We start from the raw sequence: 24,080 nt of genomic DNA, 5'->3' as shown, positions 1-24,080 counted from the left end.
TTCCTTTTATAAGTAATGAACATTCTAACTAATGAAATCGTCTCATGCATAATGCATGACCTTATTATTACACGAAAAAACCCAAACAATGGTTAGGTAAAATCAATGAAATTAACATTTTCGCAACTCCTCCATCGCGTGCACACTCCTTGCCATCATGGAAACGTTAGAAATTTCTCTAAATCAAAATCTTGACAAAGACATCACCAAGGACCTGGAGTTCTGGATGACCAACTTGCCCCAGAAGCTGAAAACTACCCCCATAATCAATTTGGCGATTCCAGGTACAAATTAATTGAAAATACTTCTAGTAACTGACTGTTTTAGGGTCTCATGACACCACAACTTATGGTATCACTGATTCTTCCAAAGTTTCTCCAGATGCTGAGCCGATTATTCAAAGATTAAAGTTTCTAGGGCCTATTTTAAGAAGTATTATGTTGCAGTGGTGTAAAACTCAAGCTGTTACAGTAACAGAACAGCTGAAATGGGGCATCAGATATTTAGATTTGAGAATTGCAACAAAGAAAGATGATGATCTGTTTTATTTCGTGCATGGATTGTATTCTGACGAGGTGACCAAAGTCTTCGCCGAAGTTAAGGAGTTTCTGGAAAACCACCCAAAAGAGGTAACGTCAGTTTGACAGGAGCATAACCTCAAAATGTCATGCTTTGAAAATTGTTTCTACGAGGTTGTCTCTGAATTATTGTGCATGTATTAAAAACCGCTGGGTTTGAGGAGGCTCTACAGTTTTATGGAATTGTCGAAAATCGCGTTTTTGGTACATTAAATGAAATTTTTCTGTAAAGTGTAATAACCTCAAACTTCGTAATTATTTCACAGTTGGTGATCCTGTCGATTTTTGGCACCAAAATTTTCAAATTACCTTTCTTTACAGATTGTGATTCTCGACTGCCAACACTTCTACGCCTTTGAACAAAGTGACCACGAGCGCCTTATGTACCTCCTAACTTCGACTTTTGCGCACAAATTGCTTCCTTACATTTCTCACATGGAGCACATTTCTCTGCAATACATGACAGAGTGTCGCTACCAAGTCATTTTAGTCTACAGATCTGACGCTGCTAGATTTGGACAGCCTCTTTTGTGGCCTTCTTCTTGTTTTCCAACTCCATGGGCTGATACAGTCTCTGTTTCCACTCTTATAGCGTTTTTAATGGAGAAATTAAAACAGAGAAATGTTCTCATGGGGTTTGTTTCTCAGTGCGTGTTGACACCAACACCGTGGTTCATTATTAAGCATTTATTTAGTAAGTTTGAGCTAGTTTTGGGGAGGTAAATTTTTTAAATAATTCGTTTTTCAAGGTTCTTTAAAACGGCAGTGTTTGGTACCTTTGGAGAGTCGGAAATATGACTGGTTAAAAAAACAGAAGCCTGGACGTGGAGGAATTAATATCGTTATATCAGATTTTGTGGATTACAAAGAGGGAGATTTTGCGAGGGTTGTAATTGGATTAAATCGCCGTTTGCTTGACGAGAGGGATGAGATAACTCCAGTTGATAATACTCAGTAAGATTTAACAATAACACCAGTAGATTTACCGTCGTTGCATTTTTTTACAATAAGTGACAATCAAGATATTATTTTTAACAGTATTTTATATTATTTGATGATAGGATTATTGTAACTTCCAGAAGTTTCTTGTGATATTAGTTAGAGTTAAGTGATGCCCTAACTTGCCTTGTGAATGTTCGTAACAATGTATAATTGGACTGTGATTGTTTAAATAAATGGTATTCAGGTGGAACAACTACATAAAACGTTCTAAAGAATAACTTTTTTTTATTTCTAGTTCAACTAAATTCAGAATTTCACGTTAAACCCAAATCAATTTTTAAATTTCTCCTTACACGACAAAAAACTAATTTAAGAACAAAAAGGTTTTTTTTGAAAAATCGATATTTTTGAAGCTTGATATTTCCGGACTGAGACAATTAGGAAGATTTGACTTACGCAATTGTTTTTCTGCGGTATTTAATTATAGGAATTCGGTCTTATTTCGATTTTGGGGAATTTTGTCTATTTTAGAAAGATTTTCTTGGCTCAAAGGGCTGAAAATGTGAATTTTTGTTGTTTTTACTCTCTCTTCTAAAATACTTGACTTATAGTTATCAAATTTACTCTAATTATAGGTTTTGAGCTGATTTTTCGACTGATATAGAATACAAACAGATTGTTTAACGTTTTCGTAAAAAAAAAACATTCCGAAAATTTATTGTTGCCAATATCTTGCTTATTTGTGGGGTAAATCTAACGCAACTTGTACTTATTTCAAGTGGCATTGAAAACTAAAATATAATTAAAACATGCAAAAGACAGAATTATTAGAAGTTCAGTTAGTTTTGAAACTTGAAATCTCGAGAACTAGGAAAAAATCCGTGAATTTGTTTTCATAATAAACTAGAATTTTAATTTATTGATCTTTTAGATGCTTAAAGTTTTGATTTTTTTATTATTCAAGTTAAAATTGTAGGAAACTTTTAAACTGGAAATTTACGATTCTGAGGATCATCAGGAATCTTCGAAAACGGTCGAGAATCACAGAATCTCTCAGAATCCTATAAAATCTTAAAATGCTTGAAAATTGGGAATTCTGTAGAGTGCAAAGGAAAACCATACCAAGGGAATCTTTAAGAAACTTCAAAGATTCTTGAGAATCCGCAAATGCTTAAAACTTTTCAGATTCTTTTTAACTTTTTAAATTGTCTTAACTGGTAGATCGCCATCGTTGTTCCTCAATCTTCAAAATCTCCAAAAATAAATTTTACCAAAAGTACTTTTTTGTTGCAGAATTTTGTAATTGGACACGGGGTAATACCGATTTTAACAATTTTATTTTTATTTTCTATTTTTATAAACGATGTGGTCATCACAACCTACGCCCTTCTCCCCAAAGAGAGCTCCAAATTTGCGTGTTTTTGGGCTTCCAAAAGATTCTCAGTTTTTCTGCCTGCAGCTTCACAAATTTAGTAGTGTTCATTCTATTGTAATAAATTTTCTCCGGCCGGCACCAGAGCCTGATAAACCACGCAGCCGACTTTCCACACTAGTCCGAAATATCGTTATTGATAGTTGAAATTATAGATTCCTCGAGTGCACCGTCGTTTTCGCACCTACACCACTGGCAGTAACCTACTTCCTCCAACTTTTTCTTACGGTTAAGAGCATCTGACAGTAGAAACCTCATTTCTCGCGTAAACAGGAGGGTCCACCTCTTTGGAACAGTTCAGCGGTACCACTCTGTCGGTCAACACGTCGCTAGTTCTTCGTCCAAGAAAAACAAACGCGCTGCAAACCATGTGGACCAATTTCACTCAGTGTCGTGTATCCCCAAAGAACTCGTATCTCCAAGACATTTAAATAGTGTTTGCCAACAAACTATGCGACATGTTATGTCTAATTTTACTACTTGTAAGTAGAAAATCGAATTTTCAATCAGTGTTAAAACCGGCGTAATTGTTATGTGGGAAAGACTTCAGGGTACCGTTCTCTCTGTTGTCGCATCAGTCTGGGTCTGTAGGCCAAGAGATTTATCCACGACGACCTCGTATATTTACTATTTTTTCAACGATGGGTCTGGTTTTTTGAGTTTCTTTCAATTAGACGAGCCGTCAATTAGTTCTTAAATTTCTACTTTCTCCGCGTCTGTGCACATCTGTGACGTAATTTACATAAAAGACTCTTCAGTGGTTTCGGATAACAGTTTTGAGTTAATTGGACGAAAGTGTACGAAATCGCCTATGGGAATCTAAAATCTTCCAATTGCTACGATTTGAGCAATTAAGTTCTTGGCCTTGTATGCAAATTTTCCAAGCGACAAAACTCTTCAAACTGGGTCAGTAGGACGTTCTTGTTTTTATGCATGTGATGCACTATTGCTTTCACAATTCATTAATTTGGATTTGATCAAGACAAAACATTAATTGGACAAACGCCCCCGAGCTCTGTTCTTCTTTCTTGAATGAAAAATTAAGATAATCAATGCAAATCATGGTAATTTCATGAATGAACAGTTAGCAGTGTTGATTTCTTCCTCAACTAGCTCGAAATCCAAATTTGAAGTGGTCGTTTTTGTGTGGGAATAATACAAAACGTGAACTGGTTGACTCAAAAGCTGAAGGAAATAAAACTGTAAATCACGTTTATGTAGGCAAACAATGTTTCCTGCTCGACAACAAAAGGTACGAAGTGCAACAACGGTCTTTCTGCAAAAAATTTCATGGGGATAAATACGTAATACTGCCGGTGAAAGTCGTTGGAAAATTACGCTTTTGCGGTGCCTTTCAAGACAAATTTTGATTAATTTGATGCGTGCTTAAGTAGCGAAATTAAATGTTTTTTCTACCGTTTACTTACTAAAATATTTGGTGAAGACTTTCTAATGGCTGCTACTGCTATTTTGGGAGCTATGATCAGTTTTGTGCTAAATTGTTTGGATTCCTGGCAGGTTGGTCATTTTGAGGTAGTCTCGAATTTTTCAGATTACTTCAAGATACGAAATTTGCTATGAAACTCGTTTTTTAGCATTTCTACTGAAAAATGAAAATTTCCAAGTCAAATTCTTCAAATTTTCCGATCCCAAATTCCAAATTTTAAATTAAAAGTTTCCGGTTTTTTATTAATTTTAGATTTTCAGTTTTTCTATTAGATGCTCTATTTTTAGATGCTTAAGTTCTGATGTTCTTAGACTTGCTTAGATGTTCGTTTTCATAGATTTTTGTCGTTTTCTTTTCTGAAGATTTTCTTTGAATTTTTTATTAATTATCAAAAATACAATTTATTCTCAAACACCAAATTTCGCCAGAAAATGCTAACGCGCGTTTCGATAGCAATCATCAGAGCGATGATTAAAAAGTTTAATTTTTTGACGAAATTTGGTGTTTACGAATAAATTGTATTTTTAATATTTTTTGTCAACACCAAGATTTGATCCAATAAATGTCTTTGTTGAATTTTTCAGACGTGATTTAAGACGTTCTTAGCTTTTATACTCAAGTTTTTAGATTTCAAGAAATAGCTTCAATTTCTTACATATTTTAGTCCATTTTTCATGTTCTGTATTGAGATTTTGAAAATATTAAATTTTTTGTGTTCATTAACTTTCTCTAATTCTTTTCGAATTTCTTTCTTTTAAATTTCGATTTTCATCACTTCTTTTATAACTTTTTATCGATCCAATTTAGATTAACCCAATCTCTCCATTAGTCATTGTCATTTCCAAGCTTAAAAATTTTCTAATTTCGTGCTAGTTTTAGGATTTTTTGTTTGTTTCAGTTTTAGTTTTTTAGTTGATTTATTTTAGGTTTTCATATTATATGAATTTAAAGTTCTTAGAATTTCTGGATTCAGAAACTTCCATTTAAACAAATTTTGATATTTTGGGCTCCTCAACTTTCTTAAGCTTTAAGTTCTCAGTTTTTAAATCTCAGTTCTTGAGATTTGAGAATCTTTGACTCTGTTTTTGGTTTCTCAAATTTCTCACTTTTGCTTCTTACCAGGTTATTGGAAATTTTACATTTTAGATAGCTCCTCCAGAAGATTTCGATTTTTCAAAGTTCGAACTGTTCGAAGTGTTAACATTTTTCAATTTCTAATTTTATTAGACTAAATATTTAAATTTTTTCGGTTTTCAGTCTTTTGATCTTTCAATTTCAAGCCTCTGGTTTTCTCGAGTTAATTTTTGTGGATTTCCGAATAAAATAGGGATCGTGGAACCAAAAAATTTCGTTCGTTTGCGGCAAGAAATGACAATTTAAGAATCCGCCAATAAAATAAATAAATAAACTGTTGAGTTCCGGCTAAGAAGAGCAAAACCCAGCGCTGATGTAACAAGAAAAAAAAATACTTAAATTTTATCGGTACCGTAACAGGTTTAGGCAGGTCAACCAAACAGTTAATACAAGAAGAATTTATTTGACTAATACTAATCACACAACAAATAAGTACAACTTGTCGCAACAACTTTTGTAATCAGATACTGTTCGTTAAACCGATAAAATCCGCTTCTTGAATTAAAATCATCTTCTTTAACGATGTAAAATTCCCTCATCATCTCCACCAACTCAACGAAATGAAATTTCACCTCCGCCAATGAACTTTTAGAGGTCATAAAAAGCGTGAAATGAAGGTCGGCGACAACTTTCTTTTCCCTATAACAGCCGATCTAATAACCATCGTTGATCGTTGGTACCACCTTTCCCTTCCGGTCAAAAGAAGTGAAATTTTTATTCTGTTATAGTTGTACGCCAGTCGATGCTTCGCCTATGGATTTGATTCAGGAGGCGACCAAGGAGCGTGTGGGAGACAATATCGAGCAGGGAAGATGCACAGACCACCGTGCGATTTAACATCTGGGTACTGCACTTCGGCGGGGACGGCGTATCCTTGGCATGCCGTCAAACGATTCGTTAGGGAGAATCAAGGGCTGATGAGGCGGATGTATGGGGATCAAAGACATGGACAGGTGTTGAAGGAGGAGTTGGAGGATTCTGAACTGCAGATGGTCGCGGAGGACTACTTCAGACATCGTTATGAAGACAGAAAAAGTAATGATTTGCCTCCAGCGGACGATTATCTTCACTTGCTCGCTTAAGTCTTCAGACAGACGGTCCTAATTTCTTTTTGGGTTACCGCTAATCATATTTTTATGTGTTCCAATTAGCACGCAATTACGGGTCATTTATGGGTGTACCATTAGACATTTATCACCGTCTGTTAGATATCTAAACAATAACTTTTTCCTCCAAATTAACACGACTTATCACAGTTCATGCATTTTTGATCACAGATCCGCCTCATCATTACAACTAAATTAATGGTTTCAGTGTACGCCAAACAAGATTTTTCTTTCAACGTCGATAACGAACTGAGTCGTGACGGAACAGAGCCACGTTTCTTAAGAGATGAAGACATCAGCAACGACGATGTTCTAAATACAAAGTTCGTGTACTCGGAAGAACCTGGATTAAGTATTAAACTAGCTGATTTAAGAACTGCGCCTCATTTCCGGCCGACAACACACAAATCAACCACAGTGGAGACACCGAAAACTACGACCGAAGAAGCGACCACCCAGACTGAAACCACGACGGTGGAGTTGACCACAGATACCACAACCAACCAGAACGCGAAAACCGACACGAGCACCAACATCAATCCTACTGAAACCAACGAGAAAGAGACCTCCGGAGAGCCTGGAGCGGTTCTCTTCCAAGACATGGAAGACAATAAAAGTCATAAAGTCCAAATAAACTACCAGATGAAGGGGGTGTAAGTAGAGACTCATTTCTTCAACCTTTCTCTTCATGTTTAGTTGCAGAAACGCTTGTCCTGTCAAAGAAGAAGTCGTTGCTCCCTTCTGGGCCAACAACACTCGCGGAGAGGTTCTGGCTCTTCTTAATATGTACCCCTTCGAACAGTACGTACATTGGGAGAAGTGCACTCATGAGCACCGGCAAATGTACTGCAGAGATGGTTGTCGATGCGAGCAACAGTATCGGCTTCATCGACTTCTTGCTTACGATCCTAACAATGAATGTCGCGGGATCTTTTCAGATTGGTTTCGATTCCCTTCTTGTTGTGTTTGCAAGTGTTACAGTATAGCACCGGCGGAGTTTCGGGTCACTTCGAGGAGTCCACGGGCTTATGAGCAGGTTCAAGTACCGGACTGGTACATGCGGAAAAATGAGGCCATCTTTTCGGCCGGTGATCATGGCTAATGAGGGAAATGAGGACATAATTGACGTCAAGGCTCGTGCTGTTTTATTATAAGAATATGTTATTAATTTTTGTACATTGTTATTACTCATATTTAACATGATTGTGTAGATATTTATGTAGGCTTAATTAAACTTGTTGTGTTCTTGAAATATACAATTAACATAACTAAGTACGCTTGAACGCGATTTTTAATGAGAAAAAGCCCCAATTTAATGAGAAACTTTTTAAATTGCCAACTCTCCGCGCCAGTAAACACAATCTAGTAGCTTATCCTCTCAAGGTTGGTATTACTATTGGTAGCATTTGTCACTAGAATGTATAAAATTTAAAATACGCAGTTTTATATTTAAAAATCGTAATTTTTCAAGTTTTTTTAGTGAAAAATCACGAACACGTGAGTAAAACTTGCGTTCGAAGAAATTTCTCGACATTTTCAAGTCAAAAAACACAAAAAGTTCGTTTCATTGGGCAATCTTAATAATAATAAGTAGAACTTGGACTAATGTGAGACGACGAAACGAAATTCGACTGTAACTTGTATAATATACAACTGTATTGTTGATTGCCTGTTTCACACATCACTTTTGTGAAAGTAAATTCAGCCGAGTTTATTTATGCAGCAATTTAAAAAAAATTGACTCATTTAACGTAAAATTTCGAGTAGAATCCAAAAATGGGCTCTAGATTTACATACTATTTGAACGACCCTGATACTAATAAAAGTGACAACTTCTTATTATACTGTTTAATATTTTATTTTCTTCATAATTTACAGCTAAAACAAACGAATAATAATTCAGCGAACTCGGTTAAAATTGCCAGTATTTTCGGCCTATTTTAAGTCTAGTGGAATCTGAACACATCCTCAAACGTCATCTGTCAAATTTACGTCAAACGTCTTCCACTTTCACAATTACCATTTTCTTTCGTTTCATTGCACAACATTAGTTCACCCCAACGTTTATATTCGAAACATTGTGATATTTCAAGTAGTTTTTAGTGAAAAATAGCGACGCAATGGCAGGTCCGTGGGCAAAAATCGAGAAACTCGACCCTGTAAACTTGGACGAAATAATGTCCGAAGAAGTAGCCCGAGATTTACAAGCAAAAGAAGACAAGAAGTTTGCTACCACACTTCCTCCAGCTCAAAAGGACGAAGAAATCCCCCAGGAGGTCCTCGACGCGCTTTCCTGCGAGGGCACTTGTGAATCCGATGAAATGATCGCACGAATGCTACAGATGCAGTTTGATAAAGAGCACGATGAGAATTTAAGACGCACTGAGGAGAAATACAATGGGGCCTCGAAAGTCTCGGTGTCGTTTGAGAACTACAGACGGACGCCCCACAATTTTGGTAGGAACTAAATTATCACAACCAGTTGGTAGCATTGTAATTTTCTTCCTAGATTTTGAGAGCGAGTCGGAAGAAGACGAAATTGTCGACGTTCGGGACCGACGTGATTGGGACCGCTTCGACACTCTTCAAAGACAGTTTGACTCGATTCCCCCCTGTGGTTACAAAATGGAAAACGGCAGTATGGTTACAAAACACGACGTAACAATGAGTGGACGTAAAAACGCGTGTAAGCTCCTGTCTTTTCCCCCGGATTTCCATACAGGCGACGGCGAAAACTTCGATTTAAAACTATCAAACAAAGTCTTCAACAGTCTTAAAATGCACTCTAAACATGAAGAAGCGCGCCGCCACAAAGTCCGCGACAAAAAAGAAGACAGAGCCACGCAAGAATTCGGTTTGGATGAATACACCAGACTTGTAATCTACAAAATAATCCAACAGGAACTTCTCGAAAACGTAAACGGGGTTATTAGCATAGGGAAAGAAGCTGTGATTTTACACGCCGATGCGAATTTAGAGTACTCAGAGCAAGAATTACCAAAAGAGTGTGCTATTAAAGTCTTCAAGACGACGTTATCAGAGTTCAAACAAAGGGACAAGTATATAAAAGACGATCACAGGTTTAAAGGGAGGATAGGAAATCAAACTGCCAGGAAAACGGTGCATTTATGGGCCGAGAAAGAAATGCATAATTTGAACAGACTGAAGAATGCAGGCGTGGCGTGTCCTGAAGTAGTCATTTTAAAGAAGCACGTGCTTGTTATGTCTTTCATTGGCGAAAATAACAAACCCGCGCCGAAGCTCAAAGATGCGATTTTGAGCGACGCCGAATACATTCTAGCTTATGATCAAGTTATTGACACCATGAAGACGCTCTTCAGTAAAGCGGAATTGGTACACGCCGACTTGTCGGAATACAATATTTTGTGGCACAATGAACAATGTTATTTTATTGATGTTAGCCAGTCGGTGCTGTTATCGCACGAAAACTGCTTTTACTTCTTGATGAGGGACTGTAATAACGTTGTCAATGTAAGTTTTTGTTTGACGAATTCCACGCATCACATTGATTCTTTTAGTTCTTCACAAAGAAAAAGGTTCCTAACGTGCCCACTCCTGAGGAGTTGTTCAAATCGATAACGGGCCACTACTATGAAGAGAAGAAAGAGTTGTTGGCGCTACAAGAAACCTTCAAAATGAAGCCTCATCTTGTGGATCAACCTGGAGTTGAAAGCAGCTTTGATTTTGATAAGGGCTGGGAAAAATCAAAGGAAGCGTTAGGGTGTGCAGGTTTGGTTGATCCACCCCTCGCATAAATTGTTGAATTTGAAGAAAATAAATTATTGAAAATAAACTCTTATTTATTAATTTAGTCGTTCATTGCACTTTGAAGCACATTTCGTAAGCCGGTGGCTTCTCTGGAATTTTCGCAATGTCCAAGTCGTCGCTCTGAAACCATTTAATTTCTTCCTCGGTGAGATCTTCCAACTTTGAGTAAAACTCTGGATTTGGCTTGTTTTGGGACGCGTTTCCAAACGCGTTTGACTGGAGCCCCACGTTCCCGAAAATACTCTGCGTGTGTAGAAACGACGGTTTGCCACTTTGAGGGTTTGGTGGAGCGGTGAAATTACTTTGTTGAGGTGCAAATGGAGTGTTTGTACCACCAAAAGGCGAAGAATTTGCAACAAACTGGTTTGGAGGACTTGTGGGTTGTTGGAAGACGTTTTGTTGTGAGAACGGAGCCTGTTGTCCAAACGGACCGGCAGTTTGCGTTTGCGCCGGTGGAGCTTGCGCGAAGGGGCTGACGTTTTGGGGCGGTTGCCCTTGGGCAAAAGGGCTAGCATTCTGCGCAGGTTGTGTTTGAGCAAACGGGCTCGTACTCTGCGCAGGCTGTGTTTGTGCAAAAGGGCTCGTACTCTGCGCAGGCTGAGTTTGGGCAAAAGGGCTCGTACTCAGCACAGGCTGTGTTTGTGCAAAAGGACTCGTGCTCTGTGTGGGTTGTCCTTGCCCGAAAGGACTAGCGTTCGGCGCCGGTTGTCCTTGGGCGAAAGGACTAGCATTCTGCGGTGGTTGTCCAAAAAGCGACGATTGCGTGGCTCCTGGGAAAACGGAAGCACCACTACCCCCGCCAAAAATTGATCCTGAAGTTGGCTGGGTTTGCCCAAAAATTGACTTATTTTGTTGTCCAAAGACAGTTCCACTTTGTTGGGGCCCAAAAACTGACTTCGTGTTGCTATTGAATAATCCTTGTTGTCCTGTGTTGTTGCCACCTCCAAACACGCTCTGATTTGTGTTTCCAAAAACTGATTGTGAGCCCCCAAAAGGTGAATTTGACGTCGCTGCCGGGGTCCCAAATGGAGACTGATTAGTACTCACAGAATTAGACGTGGGAGTGTCATAAATAGTCTTTAACATATTCACAGCCTCTAAAGAAGGATTTTGCAGCGCCTTAACTTTCATCATTGCATGTTGCAACATTGATTGTAAATTTTGCTTGTACTGTTCAATATTACCAGTTTTTACACACTCATAAAATAAGTATCTAATCTCCTCCATGCTGTGGTCCTCGAATCCTGGGAACGCTGGCTTTTCCTTGAATGGAGCATAAGAAGAGAGCAACCATTGCCCCCCTTTTTCAGCAGAGGTCATATCATTGACCACTGCTTTAACCAACGTATTTGTGTCCACATTTGATGTTGCTTGGGGGGTAACTTGGGGTTTGGATGCGTAATTGTGGAGTAAAATTGACGAGTTTCCTGCATAGTTGCGATCTGAGAAAAAGTACATTTGGGAAGGGGCACTCGAAAAAAAAAGTTTTACCGTTATATTGATGCTCGAATTTACAATTGTCACCGAATCTGCAAGTTCCTTGTAAAAAGAATTTGCACATAACCATGGTTGTAGATAAATTTGACTTTGACGTTTGAGGTTATACATAGAAGTGTCAAACTAAATTCTGCAATGCGATTGGTTGCTTTAACAATTAATTGGCGCGTAATTAAAAAATTAAAATTCAACTTTTATTTTAAAATCAGACTGACAATCCTGTGAATAATTTTCTTGTAAAAGAATTTTCAGTTCCTCTTTGCTAAGTTGCTTGTTTGGTTCAAGCACAGAATCCGCAATAGCAATCTTCTTGTCCTGTAGTTTTTTAATGCGTTCCTCGACGGTGTCACAGGTCAGAAATCTAAATGAAATATTTTACCGATAACTTCACACTTCAAAAATATCTCACTTGTAAATATGAACTGGTTTCTTTTGCCCAATCCGATGCACTCTATCCTGAGCCTGATTTTCCAACTGTGGATTCCAGTGCGGATCCATCAAAAATAAATTATTAGCTCCAACTAAATTTAAACCGACTCCTCCTGCTTTTAGAGATAACAACAACACTTGAATATCACTCTCAGGATCATTAAACTTATCAACGAGAGTTGTTCGATCCGAACTTTCCGTTTTCCCTGTCAAAGAATCAAAAGAAATTTTTTCGTTCTTGATGTGTTTCGCTATAATGTCTAAAAAACTGGTCCATTCAGACACGATAACTGCTTTTTCTTTTTGCGAAATAATTTTTCGTAACAGCGTGAGGAGGTGTTGAATCTGAGAAAACACAATCAGTCGTAGTTCTGGCTAGTTTTAGTACGAGTACTTTGCTGCTTGGATTTTCCACATTGAAGACAGGATCTGAAAGATTCAAGTCGCTGTGATTAGTGGTGTTAACTTTTTTAAAGTCTTCCAGCGCGTAAGTGGCATCATCCTCTTCTAACTTCTGCAGGATCAAATTAGGATGACAGCAGATCTGCCTCAGGATTAAAAGAACAACTAAAATGTGGTACTGTTTAATTTCCTTTTCCGTATTTGCTTCCTGAAAAAACTGAGCCCGGCCCTGGCGCGAAATGTTCATGATGTAATCATAAATCGCTCTCTCATCTTTGTTAAGCTCCACTTTTACCACTTGGGTGGTTTTTTGGGGTAAAGTCTGAAGTTGGAGCTCACTTTTAGTGCGTCTCAAGATGATTTTAGACATCGCTTTTGCGAAATTAACAGGATCGGCGAACAAAAGTGTCCACTTCTAAAAACGACTTTTGCAACTACCATGACTTTATTGATATACTCACTTTGAAGTCGTCGTACGGAGCGTATCGTAAGAATTTGAATAAAGAGTACAAGTCCTCTGCACTATTATGAACGGGGGTTCCTGTTATGGCCCATCGAGATTTAGCAGAGAGCTCAAAAATAGCCATTGCCGTTTTATTCTTACAGTTCCTGATTTGGTGAGCTTCATCGAGAACTATCCTCCGCCAGTTTATGGTGAAAAGTGGCTGATTTTTCGTCTCTCTGACAACAATACCGTAAGTTGTTATCACCACATCTTTTTTTATTAAGCTGAAAGGTACAAATTTGAGGATAATTGAAAAAATTCAAAGGAGTTTACTGACGATTTCGAATCTGTGCTTCTTTTTGGACCGTGATAAATTTCCACTGACAAAAGTCCTTTGGTTGTCTTACTTTCAATTTCATTTTTCCATTGATCTATAAGACTTGTTGGGATGATAAGCAAAGTTCCTCCAAGAGACTTATCCTTGGGAGTTTTTGGAGACTCCACAATAAGGGAAATCATAGAAACGGTCTTACCAACACCCATGTCATCAGCAAGAATACCTCCCGAAACTGGTTGCTCTTCTTGATGCAACATCCACGACAATGCAATTAATTGGTGAGGCATTAAATCAATTTTTAAGTTTTTTCTTGCTTCGCTGTGATGCGCGAACTTTTTTTCCTCTCCTGTAAAAGACAAGACATTTTAAAGACTTCGTACTTTCAGGGTTACTTACCTTCCATGGTTTTATTAATTCTTGAGATTAAAATGAATGTTTTAGAATCGAAAATTACTGCAAAATCAATTTTTTGTTTATCAGTGCACTTAAAATTCTGAGAAATCAATGATAGGGTAAATCCCAGAACATCTCAAGAGTTATCTTAGATTAATTTGTTTGCTTCTAATCACATCGTATCACTTTAAAAGAGGATAAAATAAGAAATGTTTCTTACAAATACTGTATTAGGCAAAATCATAAAAATAAAAAAAAATATAAAACAATACAAAAACTGTATAACATCTTAAAATAAAAAAAGAGAAGTGGGTATTCAATTCTTGGGACACCAATTTCAACAAAATAACAAAAAAACGTAAATGTTCTTATTTAAAATCAAAGAGCATCTTAAGATCTTGCAAGCTAAGTTTACTGTCGACGACGCGCTTTGATCCTGTGAGCATCGAATTGGCGATCTCTAACTTTTGGTCTTGAAGAGTTTTGATCCGCTCTTCTATGGTATCCTCAGCCATAATCCTAAAAACAAATCTTTTATAACTTGACTGTACCAACAAATGACATACTTGTAGACAAAAATAGCTTTTTTTTGCCCCATTCTATAAATCCGGTCCTGTGCCTGACTTTCCAATTGTGGGTTCCAGTGCAAGTCCAATAGGAATAAGTGATTCGCCCCGACGAGATTTAAACCTACGCCTCCAGCCGTCAAGGATAACAACAGAACTCGGGTGGGACTCTTAGGGCTGTTGAAATTGTCCACAATATTCATTCTTTTACTCGTGACGGTTTTTCCAGTTAGAGAATCAAAGGTAACGTCCTCCTCTTTCAGATGGATCGCAATCAAGTCGAGTAAACTTGTCCATTGCGAAACTACAATTGCTTTGTCACCTGACGAAACTTTGCTCTTCAGAAGTGAGATCAAAGTTTTAATCTGAAAAATCAAAAATGTAAGAACGTGGCGTGAATAAAATACGGAGTACCTTGCTACTAGCTCGCTCCTGCCTGAAAACGGGATTGGAAGGGTTTAAAAATCCTTTAGATGCTTCTTTCAATCCAACGTTCTCATCGTTCGTTGGATGGAAATCATCATCATCGTTCACATTCAATTTGTTGAGTTGTTCCAACAAGTTCATTTCTTCCGCTTCTTCAGGGTCTGGTACTTCCCCCAAATCCTCATCTCCTTGCAACATTTGTTTGATCAAGTTTGGATGGCAACAAATCTGGCGCAACCGCAACAAAAGCACGAGGATTTCGTGTTGGCTCACCTCTTTGACGCGGTTTAACCTAAGTAACTTGTTTCTCGTTTTGAAATATTCGCCGTTGGGGTCATCTACAAGAAAACAATGAAAAAGTGTCGCTTAAAGACGACAGACATACATGACGTTCCACCAAACTTCAAGTCAACAGCGTCTTGGTTCTTCTCAGCTCGCTGATGTAAAAACTGCGCGAAGAGAGTGCGTGAGAAGATTAACACCTTTTGATAAACGTCCATTTCTTCTTTTTCGAGTTTCACAGAGATGAGCTCCCATGTCCTCTCAGGGAGGTGTTCCAAACTGCCTTTTTCCATGAGTTCAGCTTTCGTACGCCGCAACATCAGCGTGGAAATCACCGCGTGAAGCCGCATTGCTCCACCTGTGCTTTTGTCGGTGATCCAACGTTTCCAAACCTATTTTTCGCACTACAGAATTTGGAACAAAAAGTTGTAGTCTCACCTGAAGGTCATCAAAAGGAGCACAGCGTAAGAACTTCAAGATGGAGTACATATCAATCTCTTTGTTATGGACGGGCGTACCAGTGAGAGCCCATCTATATTTGCCTGAGAGTTTGAAAACTGCTTCGGCAGTTTGAGATTTATAGTTGCGGATTTGGTGAGATTCATCGAGGATGATTCGCCCCCAACGGACGCGGAATAGTGGGCCGGATTTGTCGCTTTCTTTGGGGATGAGGCCATACGTTGTAATGACGACGTCGTATTTGGCCAAACTGGAATTTGTACCAGTTTATAGGTACATTTAAAACACCAAGTTGATTCTTACCGTTTGGCTTTAGTCTCCCTCTTTGCGCCGTGGTAGAGCTCCACCGACAACAGACCTCGCTTTGTCCTTTTTTCTATTTCTCCTGACCACTGGTTAATCAGACTGGCGGGACAGACCACTAGAGTGCCCCCGGGGTATTTATCACGGTAATTCTCTTTTTCAGAGTCGCCTGGATCTTCACCCATGTTCTCTTTTGCCTTCATGATAAGAGAGATCATGGTTAAAGTCTTACCGAGACCCATATCATCGGCCAGGAGCCCTCCTGAGGGCTTCTGTGTTTCTCTCCACAGCAACCACGCCAAAGCCCTTTTCTGGTGGAGCATTAATTCGACTTTTAGATGTTTTGGGTCTTCTGCCAAGTCGTTTTCGGTAGGGCAGGTGTCGAGAGACTTGTGAAGGTGGTCGAGGGTTTCAACAGCCAATTGCTTCTCGCTATTGAAACGGGCAATTCCTAAGAGAAAATACAAAGAGGTTTTAGGTTCTGCAGCGAGCTAAATAAATGATGATTTATACCTTTTTTCCCAAAAGTCCGGGGGCCCACTTCGTCCACCCCTGCTTCAATTTCTTGCCAAGCTACTTCAATCTTATTTTGGGCATTTATTGGCCCAAGGCTTAGATCTACTTCCATCTTATCAAATTTCATTTTTTCTTCATTTATCGCCTGCTTTAAAAACTTCTCCTTTTCAATTAAAGATTTACCTTTGTCAGGCAAATTACTCAGTTTTATAGTCATTAGGGCATTCTACAATTAAAACTTTTATTACACACAACAACAAATTTATAATATATTACCTTAGTTCTAGTCCACTGTTCTTTAAGAGATTCAATTTTCTGTTTTTGTTCTTCATACCATGTTGGTGTGACAGTGATTGTTTCGTTTAATTGGGGCTCTTCTTTTAATGGAACCAAAAAGGATTTGATAGATTGTTGTTTCACTGTTTGGGAAGTTGTGGGTTCTTCATCACTACTAACTTCTACAATGCTAGAGGTGACAACTTCTACAACACTCTCATTTGATTCTTGTTCAGAAGTGTCTTCACTGAAACCTTCCTGCTGCGCCAACCTTTTTTGGGGGCTCTGAACAACTGGAGATTTAAACACATGAATGTTGTTATGAGACTCTTCATCATTAGATGATTCTACTATATCTTCGTTCGAGTCTGACACAAACGTCTGATTTTCATCGTCTGTTGTATCAATAACGTCATCATTAGAAAAAAATATTTTGTCAGGCGCTTCCTCTTCAAATGAGTCATTTATATTGTCCTGGGAAACGTCTTTTGCCTCATGTTCGTGTTCATCGGAGTCGGAGTCAAAAACAGGCTTCTGTTCGTGTTCATCTTCAGAGTCGCTATCAATAATAGGCCGAATTTTCCTCCTGGCTACAAAGACATGAGATTTTGCAAGGTTTGTAAATTTTTCTCACCAACAAAACTGCCATCTAAGTGAAAACTGTCTTCATTATCACTCATTTTATTATAATAACACGTTGTGAAGAAGTTAAAAGGTAAAAAGTGGCATAAAAACAGCTCCAAAATCTTATCGGAATAAAAATTTTAAACTGACCGTTGGGTTAATTTTCAAACTGTCAAAATTGTTGCCAACATAAAGAAAAATTCAGTGTTCTTAGAACCCGAAAAAAATCGCATTGATTTAACATCACGATCATAAGTTAATTAGAAACACTTCTCTAAGAAGAAAATTAGCGGCCCTTACCATATTATATAATTTTTTCGAAGTTTTTTCATCTTGGGCTTCATGTTCACAGGTTGGTAGCAATGGTAAACATCGCGACATAACCTTAAATTTGAAAGTCAAAATTCTCCATGAACAATGAACAAAGATCCCATTATATTGAGTTACGATGAAAGTTTGTTACGTAAATCCGATGTGGACCTCCTTTTGGGCCCTTTTTGGCTCAATGACAACATTATCTCTTTTTACTTCGAGTATCTGAAAAACACTTTTAAAAGTGCCCCCCTGTTGTTCGTCTCCCCTGAAGTCACCCAGTGTATTAAAATAATTCCTAGTAGTCAGACGAAGGTGTTTTTGGAGCCTTTGGACGCTGAGCACAAGAACTTTATCTTTTTTGCCTTTAATGATAATGAGAGACCCCAAAGTGCCGGGGGTACTCATTGGAGCTTACTCTTGTTCTCACGGTATTGGATTTTTTTGAGGAGAGCTGGGAATTGATCGTTGTTTGTAGGAGTCACGAGAGTGTTTATCATTATGATTCTTCCCATGGGGCCAATGGTGAGCAAGCTAGGGCTTTTGCTCAGAAACTGTTTTCTTATTTTGGGATTGATGGGGAGTTTATAGAAGAGGTGTCGTTGCAGCAGAATAACGGGTATGATTGCGGGATTTATCTCATTTGCAACGCGGAACATTTAGCTAAACATTTGGTATCAAAAGAGAGGCTTGAAGGCTACAATAATCTCAATGAAGATTTGCGGACTAGTGTGGGAAGTATGAGAAAACAGATCGCTAATATCATTGACCGATTAAGGACGTAACAGCAGAGAAATATTTTATTATAAAATTTAACATTTAGTTATAAAAATAATGCAGAATCTGGTTGTAAATTGTATAAATCATACAGTAGAACGTGAATACATACACACTGACAGCGTACTTGTAAAGACATTTATAAAATATATGGGTCGTTCTATAAAAGAGTTGGTACTTGAGCTTCGCTCCTCAGTCAGTTGGCCACAATACTGCGAGACATAATTTATCACTCCAATAAAGCTATCACACTAAATACCCAAATATAAACTTGTATAATTTACCACAAAATGCGCCAAGTTGAAAAACCGTGTCGAAGAAGGCAAATTGGTATCATCAAGCCTCAACCGCCGGGGGCACCCAGCCCCCAAACGCCTTTTCCAGCTCTCGCGCTACCGCTAGACATAATCTGTCTTTTTTGTTCCCAGCAACGACTTGTATCCCTATAGGTAATCCCTCGCTGTTCAAACCCATAGGAATGTTAGTAGCCGGGAGCCCCAAAACGTTAATAACGGCAGTGTAACTAAAGTTAAACGGCTTGATGAGGGGTTCATTGTGAAACGGGGCAGCTGTGGGATGTGTCGGGTACAAAAACACCCCATTGTCCCCTAAAAGATCCTCCATTTCCAACTCAAATCTCTTTTTTTCCTCCACAAAGTACGTGTGTTTGTCATCACCATACGTGCAGCCCCCTTTGTCAGCCAACGCCGTCACGATCCCTATAAAAGTATGCTCGGAGCGCCCCACACACCACTTCACCAATTCCCAGTACGGGTTAATAGAGCCTTCTAAGTTAGCCAACTGCTCCTGGAAAGAGGGGCCGTGAGGGGCCTTCATATTCGCAAACCAAATCGGCGCACTCTTCTTAAATCTCTGAATCGCCATTTTCTTCGCTTTAATCCCATGCGCCTTCTCCAAATGCAACGAAATCTTCATAAACAGTTGTTTAATTTCGTGCTGCACCGGCGACACCGCCACTGACCCCAAATCGCTCTCCTGATAGTAAAACTTCAACTTTGTGACATCCACCGGTTCATCCAACTTCAACACAGCGGCGTTTTTCCCAGTTATAATTTTTAGTAACGGAAGTAAGTCTTCGGCGCGTCTGCACATTGGTCCTATTCCGAGAAAACTCGACTGATCTGTCGTAATGGGAATCGGGTATTGCCCCTTATTAGAAACCATGAATTTGGAAGGTTTGTGGCCGAAAATTCCATTGAAGAAAGAGGGCATTCGAATGGAACCACCGATATCAGAACCGATCCCGAAAGCAGAGCCCGCAGAGCCTTGGAGACAGCCTTCGCCACCTGAAGAACCCCCCACGATGTGGTTAGTGTTGTAAGGGTTCGACGAGCGGCCATGGAGCGTGTTCGCGCTCTCCCACCTAAAAGAAGTAATAAATTGCTAATATTAATCTGAGATGTCACGTTTAATTAAAAATAGATTTTCGTTTTGATTAACAAATTTTATTTGCAAAATAGATTCCCGTGGGATTAATAATTAATTCGAAATCTGCCTCGTCTAGTTTTAAAATGGGCGTAACCAGTTGTAATAACAATTAGTAACCATGGCAACTGTCAGCTTCTATAAATTAATAACTATGGAAACATTGGAAGTCGTTTAGGATATTTAATAAAACGACAGCGGAAGTGATGAAAATTATGTTTGCGGGCTATAGAGGAAACGCCGACTTTTCTAGTTGAATAATTAATGGAATTACAGTCAGGGTTGAGTGCTTTACGTGGTTTTTGCGGTTTATAACAAATTACGTACACATACATATCCAACAACTTTTAGTGTAGCTTAGAAGAGGCAAAAAAAGAAAAAAAAAACAGTTAAATTGATTTGACACTTAAGATTGAAATTAGAACTAATTGCGTTTCGCTAACTAAATAACCGCCCCGCAAAATTAACGCAAAACCGAATTACTGATATTAAAAATGGCTTAAAAAAATTATTGAAGATTCACACCAAATTAACAGGACCTTAATTTGATAGAGGATTTATAGGGCAATCCGAAAATGAAAATTAAACTTTTGCATCAGCAGCGTATTGCAATGTGGCAAAAAATCACTAAGTAAGAAATCAGAAATTTAATTGGCTGTATGCCACGAAGAATACTGACTGTTATCAATTTTCGAGAAAGTAAAGCACTCAAGGCCAACTGTAAAACTCGAGGTAAATATAACAGCGATTCCCATTTTTGTTTTTTGCATTTGTTTGCAACAAGTGTAAATTTTTTGGAAAAATTTTGATTTTCAATTGTCAAAATTGCTTTAATAAGCATGTATTAAACATCCGGTTGGGAAAAAAATCAAATTTATTAAAAAAAAATAATTTCAAAGTTTGAGTTAATTTTGCAGCGCAGTGTATAATAAAGAAAAAAAAAGAAGGCCCAAAATGGATACAGAGAGGATCAAGACACGATACATTCGACGGATAAGCCTAAAATTAAAGTAAAAAGAGATTTCATACAAAGGCCCAAAAATAATAAATCAACACGAGATATAATTAAAGTAGCGGGAGAGAAGTAAGAAGATACATCCACGCGATAGCCAAAAAAGCTTGGCAAGAAGAAGAGATGCCGAAGATAAAAATAAATCAATGAACTATCGATTGGTTCAATTAACATTATTGAGACGAGATTAATTGGAAAGGGAGAATTATGTCAGTAAAAAACAAAGTGAATGAAAATAGGGGCGAGAAAATGAAAATAACGGATTTTAATAGGAATTGTAATGGAATTAATAAACAAAGGTGATGAAAACAACGAAATTCAAAATAGAATTATGAAAGGAAACGGATGCTGAAAGAAAAAAGCCGAAGGTGACTTATTAATCTTTGTTTTTGCTCGGACATTGATTTACGAGTAACAGGGCTACCAAACAAAACGACACTGGAGGCGTATATTGAAAGGTCCAACGCAATTTTATCAATTTATCAAGATTTGCTGCAATGTAAAAACTCCATTGTCTGCAATAATAATTATTGTTATCGTTTTTGTTGTCTGGACGTGATGTCACCTCCGATTACTGTTACCACAGACATGAGATTTTCAAAACAACACAAACAAAACGAGTCCGAACTTTGAAAATATCAGATTTATTTTACCATTAAAGCTCGCTTTATTAGACCATCAAATGTTGGAGTTAGTGTCTAAATTCCGGCTATATAATTTTATGCTTCACTTAATCTTGAAAATAAAATGACGTAATATTTTGCAATATTGTAATCGCAAAAACCTCGCCACTCAAGTAGCAATTGTGTTGTTTTTAAACAAATGACTCAAGCATTCAGGTCAGCGCATGCAGCTATAAAAAATTAATAATATTGAATTTCGCGTTCCTTTTTTATCTAACTTATTATCCATTACGATTGGACATTGTCAGAGCTGCCAACAGTGTTCATGTTCCAAAGGCCGCTTATAATTAAAACACATATGAAAACGCGCTGACAACGCAACAAAAACATGTGAAAATCGTGTACAGGATAGTCAGACAACACTTTTTGTATTGATTTGTATAGAAATGGAGATAAGCTTCCGCGAACTTTAACGCTATTTTTGTCAGTCATTGTTAAAAATAGTCGATTCGTCATCGCCCAAGGGTTAAATTGACACATTTTGTGTAAATGTAAACGCGACAAACTACTTAAACTCGTGGAAATTACCAGACATCCCTTGAACGATAGGACAACAAAGTATTAATTTGTCATTGTTTCGTATTAATTTTATAATGTATACAAAGTTGTCCTTGGTGCGCTCGTACATTTAAATTATACACATACTTGTTAATGTTTCGTATTTAAAGACCAATGTCAAATAAAAGTTGAAATGAATAAATGAAGCCCCCATTCATAGGAATTGGATTATGTAAGCGAACTTCTGAATTGAGTTTTTATCTTTCCTAAAAAAAGCCTTTGGTTGACTTGAGGTAAATAAGAAAAATTGGCAAATGTTTGCATTCTAAATCATTATCATTGTTTTCGTAACAGATACCTTAGATTTCCACAAGTAAAAAATGTTAGTAGTGGTGCTGCGTTGACCTTCAACGATATCACTCCGATAAGGAGCCTTGGGTTATGTAAAACTCGTTATCACTTCCATGTATTTTAGCTAACTGAATTATTAATAAAAACGCCATTAGTTGGTACCTCGCCCCAGTCAATTGAACTTGAATTATCATTGTCGTTCGCTTTCTTATTCAATTTGATTATGCCCACTTGAACTTTCAACCTTGACCCCTTCGAACCGAATAATCGAATTAATTCTTTCCGGAGAAAGTCAGCCGCTTTATTTACCACATGCAAAGCTCCGAAACGTTGGTCAAGGCAATGGGATAAGCTCCAGCGGCTTTGAGACAGGCAACGGCATCGGCATCCTCCTCAGCGATACAATTCCTCCTTTTCACCAAACCGGAAGTGTGAATCATGCCTGTAACGCTTCAAATGAACAAACAAGTTTCCTCGAAGGCCATCGCGTTTTACCCTTTACAGCGATGCAGTCTTTAGTCGTGAAAGGAACGCCAAGGAATGGTTTTTCTCTGGCAAGGGTTTCCTCAGGAATTGTTCCTGACTTGATGAGATCGTCGACTGCTTGAGCTTCTTTTCTTGCATCTTCGAATCGGTTGGCAACCACACAGTTTAAAACAGGATTTACTTCTTTTATCCGAGAGATGAAAGAGTCGAGAACTTGGACGCTCGTTATCTGATTTAGAAAAATAAAACGTTTAGGATGGGTTTTGGTGGTCTGTTTTGTATTGATTGTACACCTGAATGTTTGGGACCGCATGTTTACGAAACCTTGAAAGTTAATCACGTTGATGACAATTAAGCGGTTTTTTACGTGACCATTTATTGCTTCACCTGTGAGCCTCCATAGGGGGCTGCTAGCTGGGTAAAGTAACGAAAACTTACTTTTTTAGTCCGAATTTTATGAGCGATGGAGCTGGCCGATTCGAGCAACAAAAGATCTTTGATGGGCGGCATCTTCTCCCCAGATCCACAATACACAATTTTGAAAACATAATGAAACAGGAGCTCTAATAAACCGTGTACAATCCTGATTACAGACTTTGTAAATTTATGCATTGTAACTACACGAAATTAATTTAACAGTAAAACCCGTGCACTCATAACATACACACTCTGAACTAGAAGAAATTCAAGTAATTTCTCCTGCTGCCAGGCGTAAATTGATATCCCCCACTCACTGTCATCGACTGGAATAAATTTGTGGTTATGAACATTAGTGAGGTTAAGACTCCTCAAACAAAAATCGTTAAAAAAACGAGGACATGGGGGTGTTGTGAATGTGAAACCGCGTGGAATGATTGATTAGAAAATCGAAAAGTCAAATTGTGACAGAAACAGACTTGGTCCCGGCAACCAACCGCTGAAACTGCCAACTGAACTCCGAAGTGAGGTTAGGTTACCTGTCAAACTTTTCCAGAAATTCACGATAATAACATAATTATTCTCCGAACCGCAAGTCGGAGCTTTGAATTATTAAGTACAACCATCGATTGATTGAACCACTTCGATGACACTTCGTTTCTAATTCAAATATTTACATGCTGGCACTCTTTCAATGTTTACTGCAAAGTCCAGT

The 24,080-nt window shown here is 38.2% G+C and overlaps 8 protein-coding genes across 10 annotated transcripts; 4 read left to right on the top strand and 4 right to left on the bottom strand.

The window, feature by feature from the left end:
* The first annotated feature begins 3 nt into the window (after positions 1-3).
* Positions 4-1,787, top strand: LOC148171206 (PI-PLC X domain-containing protein 3-like). Its single transcript, XM_088041909.1, has 4 exons — positions 4-284; positions 328-629; positions 900-1,272; positions 1,328-1,787. Exons 1-4 carry the CDS (start codon positions 158-160, stop codon positions 1,534-1,536), a joined length of 1,011 nt encoding a protein of 336 aa, XP_087898035.1. The 5' UTR covers positions 4-157; the 3' UTR covers positions 1,537-1,787.
* Positions 1,788-3,241: 1,454 nt separating this feature from the next.
* spz4 (Spaetzle domain-containing protein 4) lies at positions 3,242-7,886 on the top strand. 3 transcript variants are annotated; one of them, XM_088041134.1, is made up of 5 exons: positions 3,242-3,434; positions 6,262-6,568; positions 6,848-6,962; positions 7,014-7,292; positions 7,342-7,886. In XM_088041134.1, the coding sequence occupies exons 1-5, from the start codon at positions 3,411-3,413 to the stop codon at positions 7,739-7,741; spliced, it is 1,125 nt and encodes a 374-aa protein (XP_087897260.1). In that variant the 5' UTR covers positions 3,242-3,410; the 3' UTR covers positions 7,742-7,886. The 3 variants fall into 3 exon arrangements, with proteins under 3 accessions (XP_087897260.1, XP_087897259.1, XP_087897261.1); XM_088041133.1 differs by having other exon boundaries at positions 6,848-7,292; XM_088041135.1 differs by lacking the exon at positions 3,242-3,434 and adding an exon at positions 6,060-6,205 and having other exon boundaries at positions 6,848-7,292.
* Positions 7,887-8,580: 694 nt separating this feature from the next.
* LOC148171204 (serine/threonine-protein kinase RIO3) lies at positions 8,581-10,453 on the top strand. The gene is made up of 3 exons (XM_088041363.1): positions 8,581-9,096; positions 9,149-10,131; positions 10,179-10,453. The coding sequence occupies exons 1-3, from the start codon at positions 8,760-8,762 to the stop codon at positions 10,413-10,415; spliced, it is 1,557 nt and encodes a 518-aa protein (XP_087897489.1). The 5' UTR covers positions 8,581-8,759; the 3' UTR covers positions 10,416-10,453.
* Positions 10,440-12,074, bottom strand: LOC148171203 (uncharacterized). The gene is made up of 2 exons (XM_088041364.1): positions 11,920-12,074; positions 10,440-11,870 (listed from the first exon to the last, which is right to left on the bottom strand). Exons 1-2 carry the CDS (start codon positions 11,993-11,995, stop codon positions 10,477-10,479), a joined length of 1,470 nt encoding a protein of 489 aa, XP_087897490.1. The 5' UTR covers positions 11,996-12,074; the 3' UTR covers positions 10,440-10,476.
* Positions 12,075-12,097: 23 nt separating this feature from the next.
* On the bottom strand, positions 12,098-14,219 carry LOC148171202 (transcription termination factor 2-like). Its single transcript, XM_088042297.1, has 8 exons — positions 14,204-14,219; positions 14,108-14,116; positions 13,935-14,066; positions 13,539-13,884; positions 13,218-13,485; positions 12,749-13,171; positions 12,335-12,699; positions 12,098-12,286 (listed from the first exon to the last, which is right to left on the bottom strand). The coding sequence occupies exons 1-8, from the start codon at positions 14,217-14,219 to the stop codon at positions 12,106-12,108; spliced, it is 1,740 nt and encodes a 579-aa protein (XP_087898423.1). The 3' UTR covers positions 12,098-12,105.
* Positions 14,142-17,589, bottom strand: LOC148171201 (transcription termination factor 2-like). The gene is made up of 9 exons (XM_088041451.1): positions 17,394-17,589; positions 16,760-17,349; positions 16,481-16,709; positions 15,968-16,418; positions 15,644-15,914; positions 15,309-15,597; positions 14,912-15,261; positions 14,498-14,862; positions 14,142-14,450 (listed from the first exon to the last, which is right to left on the bottom strand). Exons 1-9 carry the CDS (start codon positions 17,437-17,439, stop codon positions 14,300-14,302), a joined length of 2,742 nt encoding a protein of 913 aa, XP_087897577.1. The 5' UTR covers positions 17,440-17,589; the 3' UTR covers positions 14,142-14,299.
* A 131-nt stretch (positions 17,590-17,720) lies between these two features.
* On the top strand, positions 17,721-18,598 carry Den1 (SUMO peptidase family member deneddylase 1). The gene is made up of 2 exons (XM_088041459.1): positions 17,721-18,126; positions 18,174-18,598. The coding sequence occupies exons 1-2, from the start codon at positions 17,801-17,803 to the stop codon at positions 18,478-18,480; spliced, it is 633 nt and encodes a 210-aa protein (XP_087897585.1). The 5' UTR covers positions 17,721-17,800; the 3' UTR covers positions 18,481-18,598.
* LOC148171199 (fatty-acid amide hydrolase 2) lies at positions 18,478-23,560 on the bottom strand. The gene is made up of 4 exons (XM_088041456.1): positions 23,387-23,560; positions 22,958-23,177; positions 22,772-22,904; positions 18,478-19,856 (listed from the first exon to the last, which is right to left on the bottom strand). Exons 1-4 carry the CDS (start codon positions 23,558-23,560, stop codon positions 18,809-18,811), a joined length of 1,575 nt encoding a protein of 524 aa, XP_087897582.1. The 3' UTR covers positions 18,478-18,808.
* Between the last annotated feature and the right edge of the window lie 520 nt (positions 23,561-24,080).

This window comes from Gnatocerus cornutus, chromosome 7 (assembly GCF_029298725.1).
Source record: "Gnatocerus cornutus isolate USDA-ARS CGAHR chromosome 7, icGnaCorn1.1, whole genome shotgun sequence".
NCBI lineage: Eukaryota > Metazoa > Arthropoda > Insecta > Coleoptera > Tenebrionidae > Gnatocerus > Gnatocerus cornutus.
This window is presented reverse-complemented; position numbering and strand designations above follow the sequence as displayed.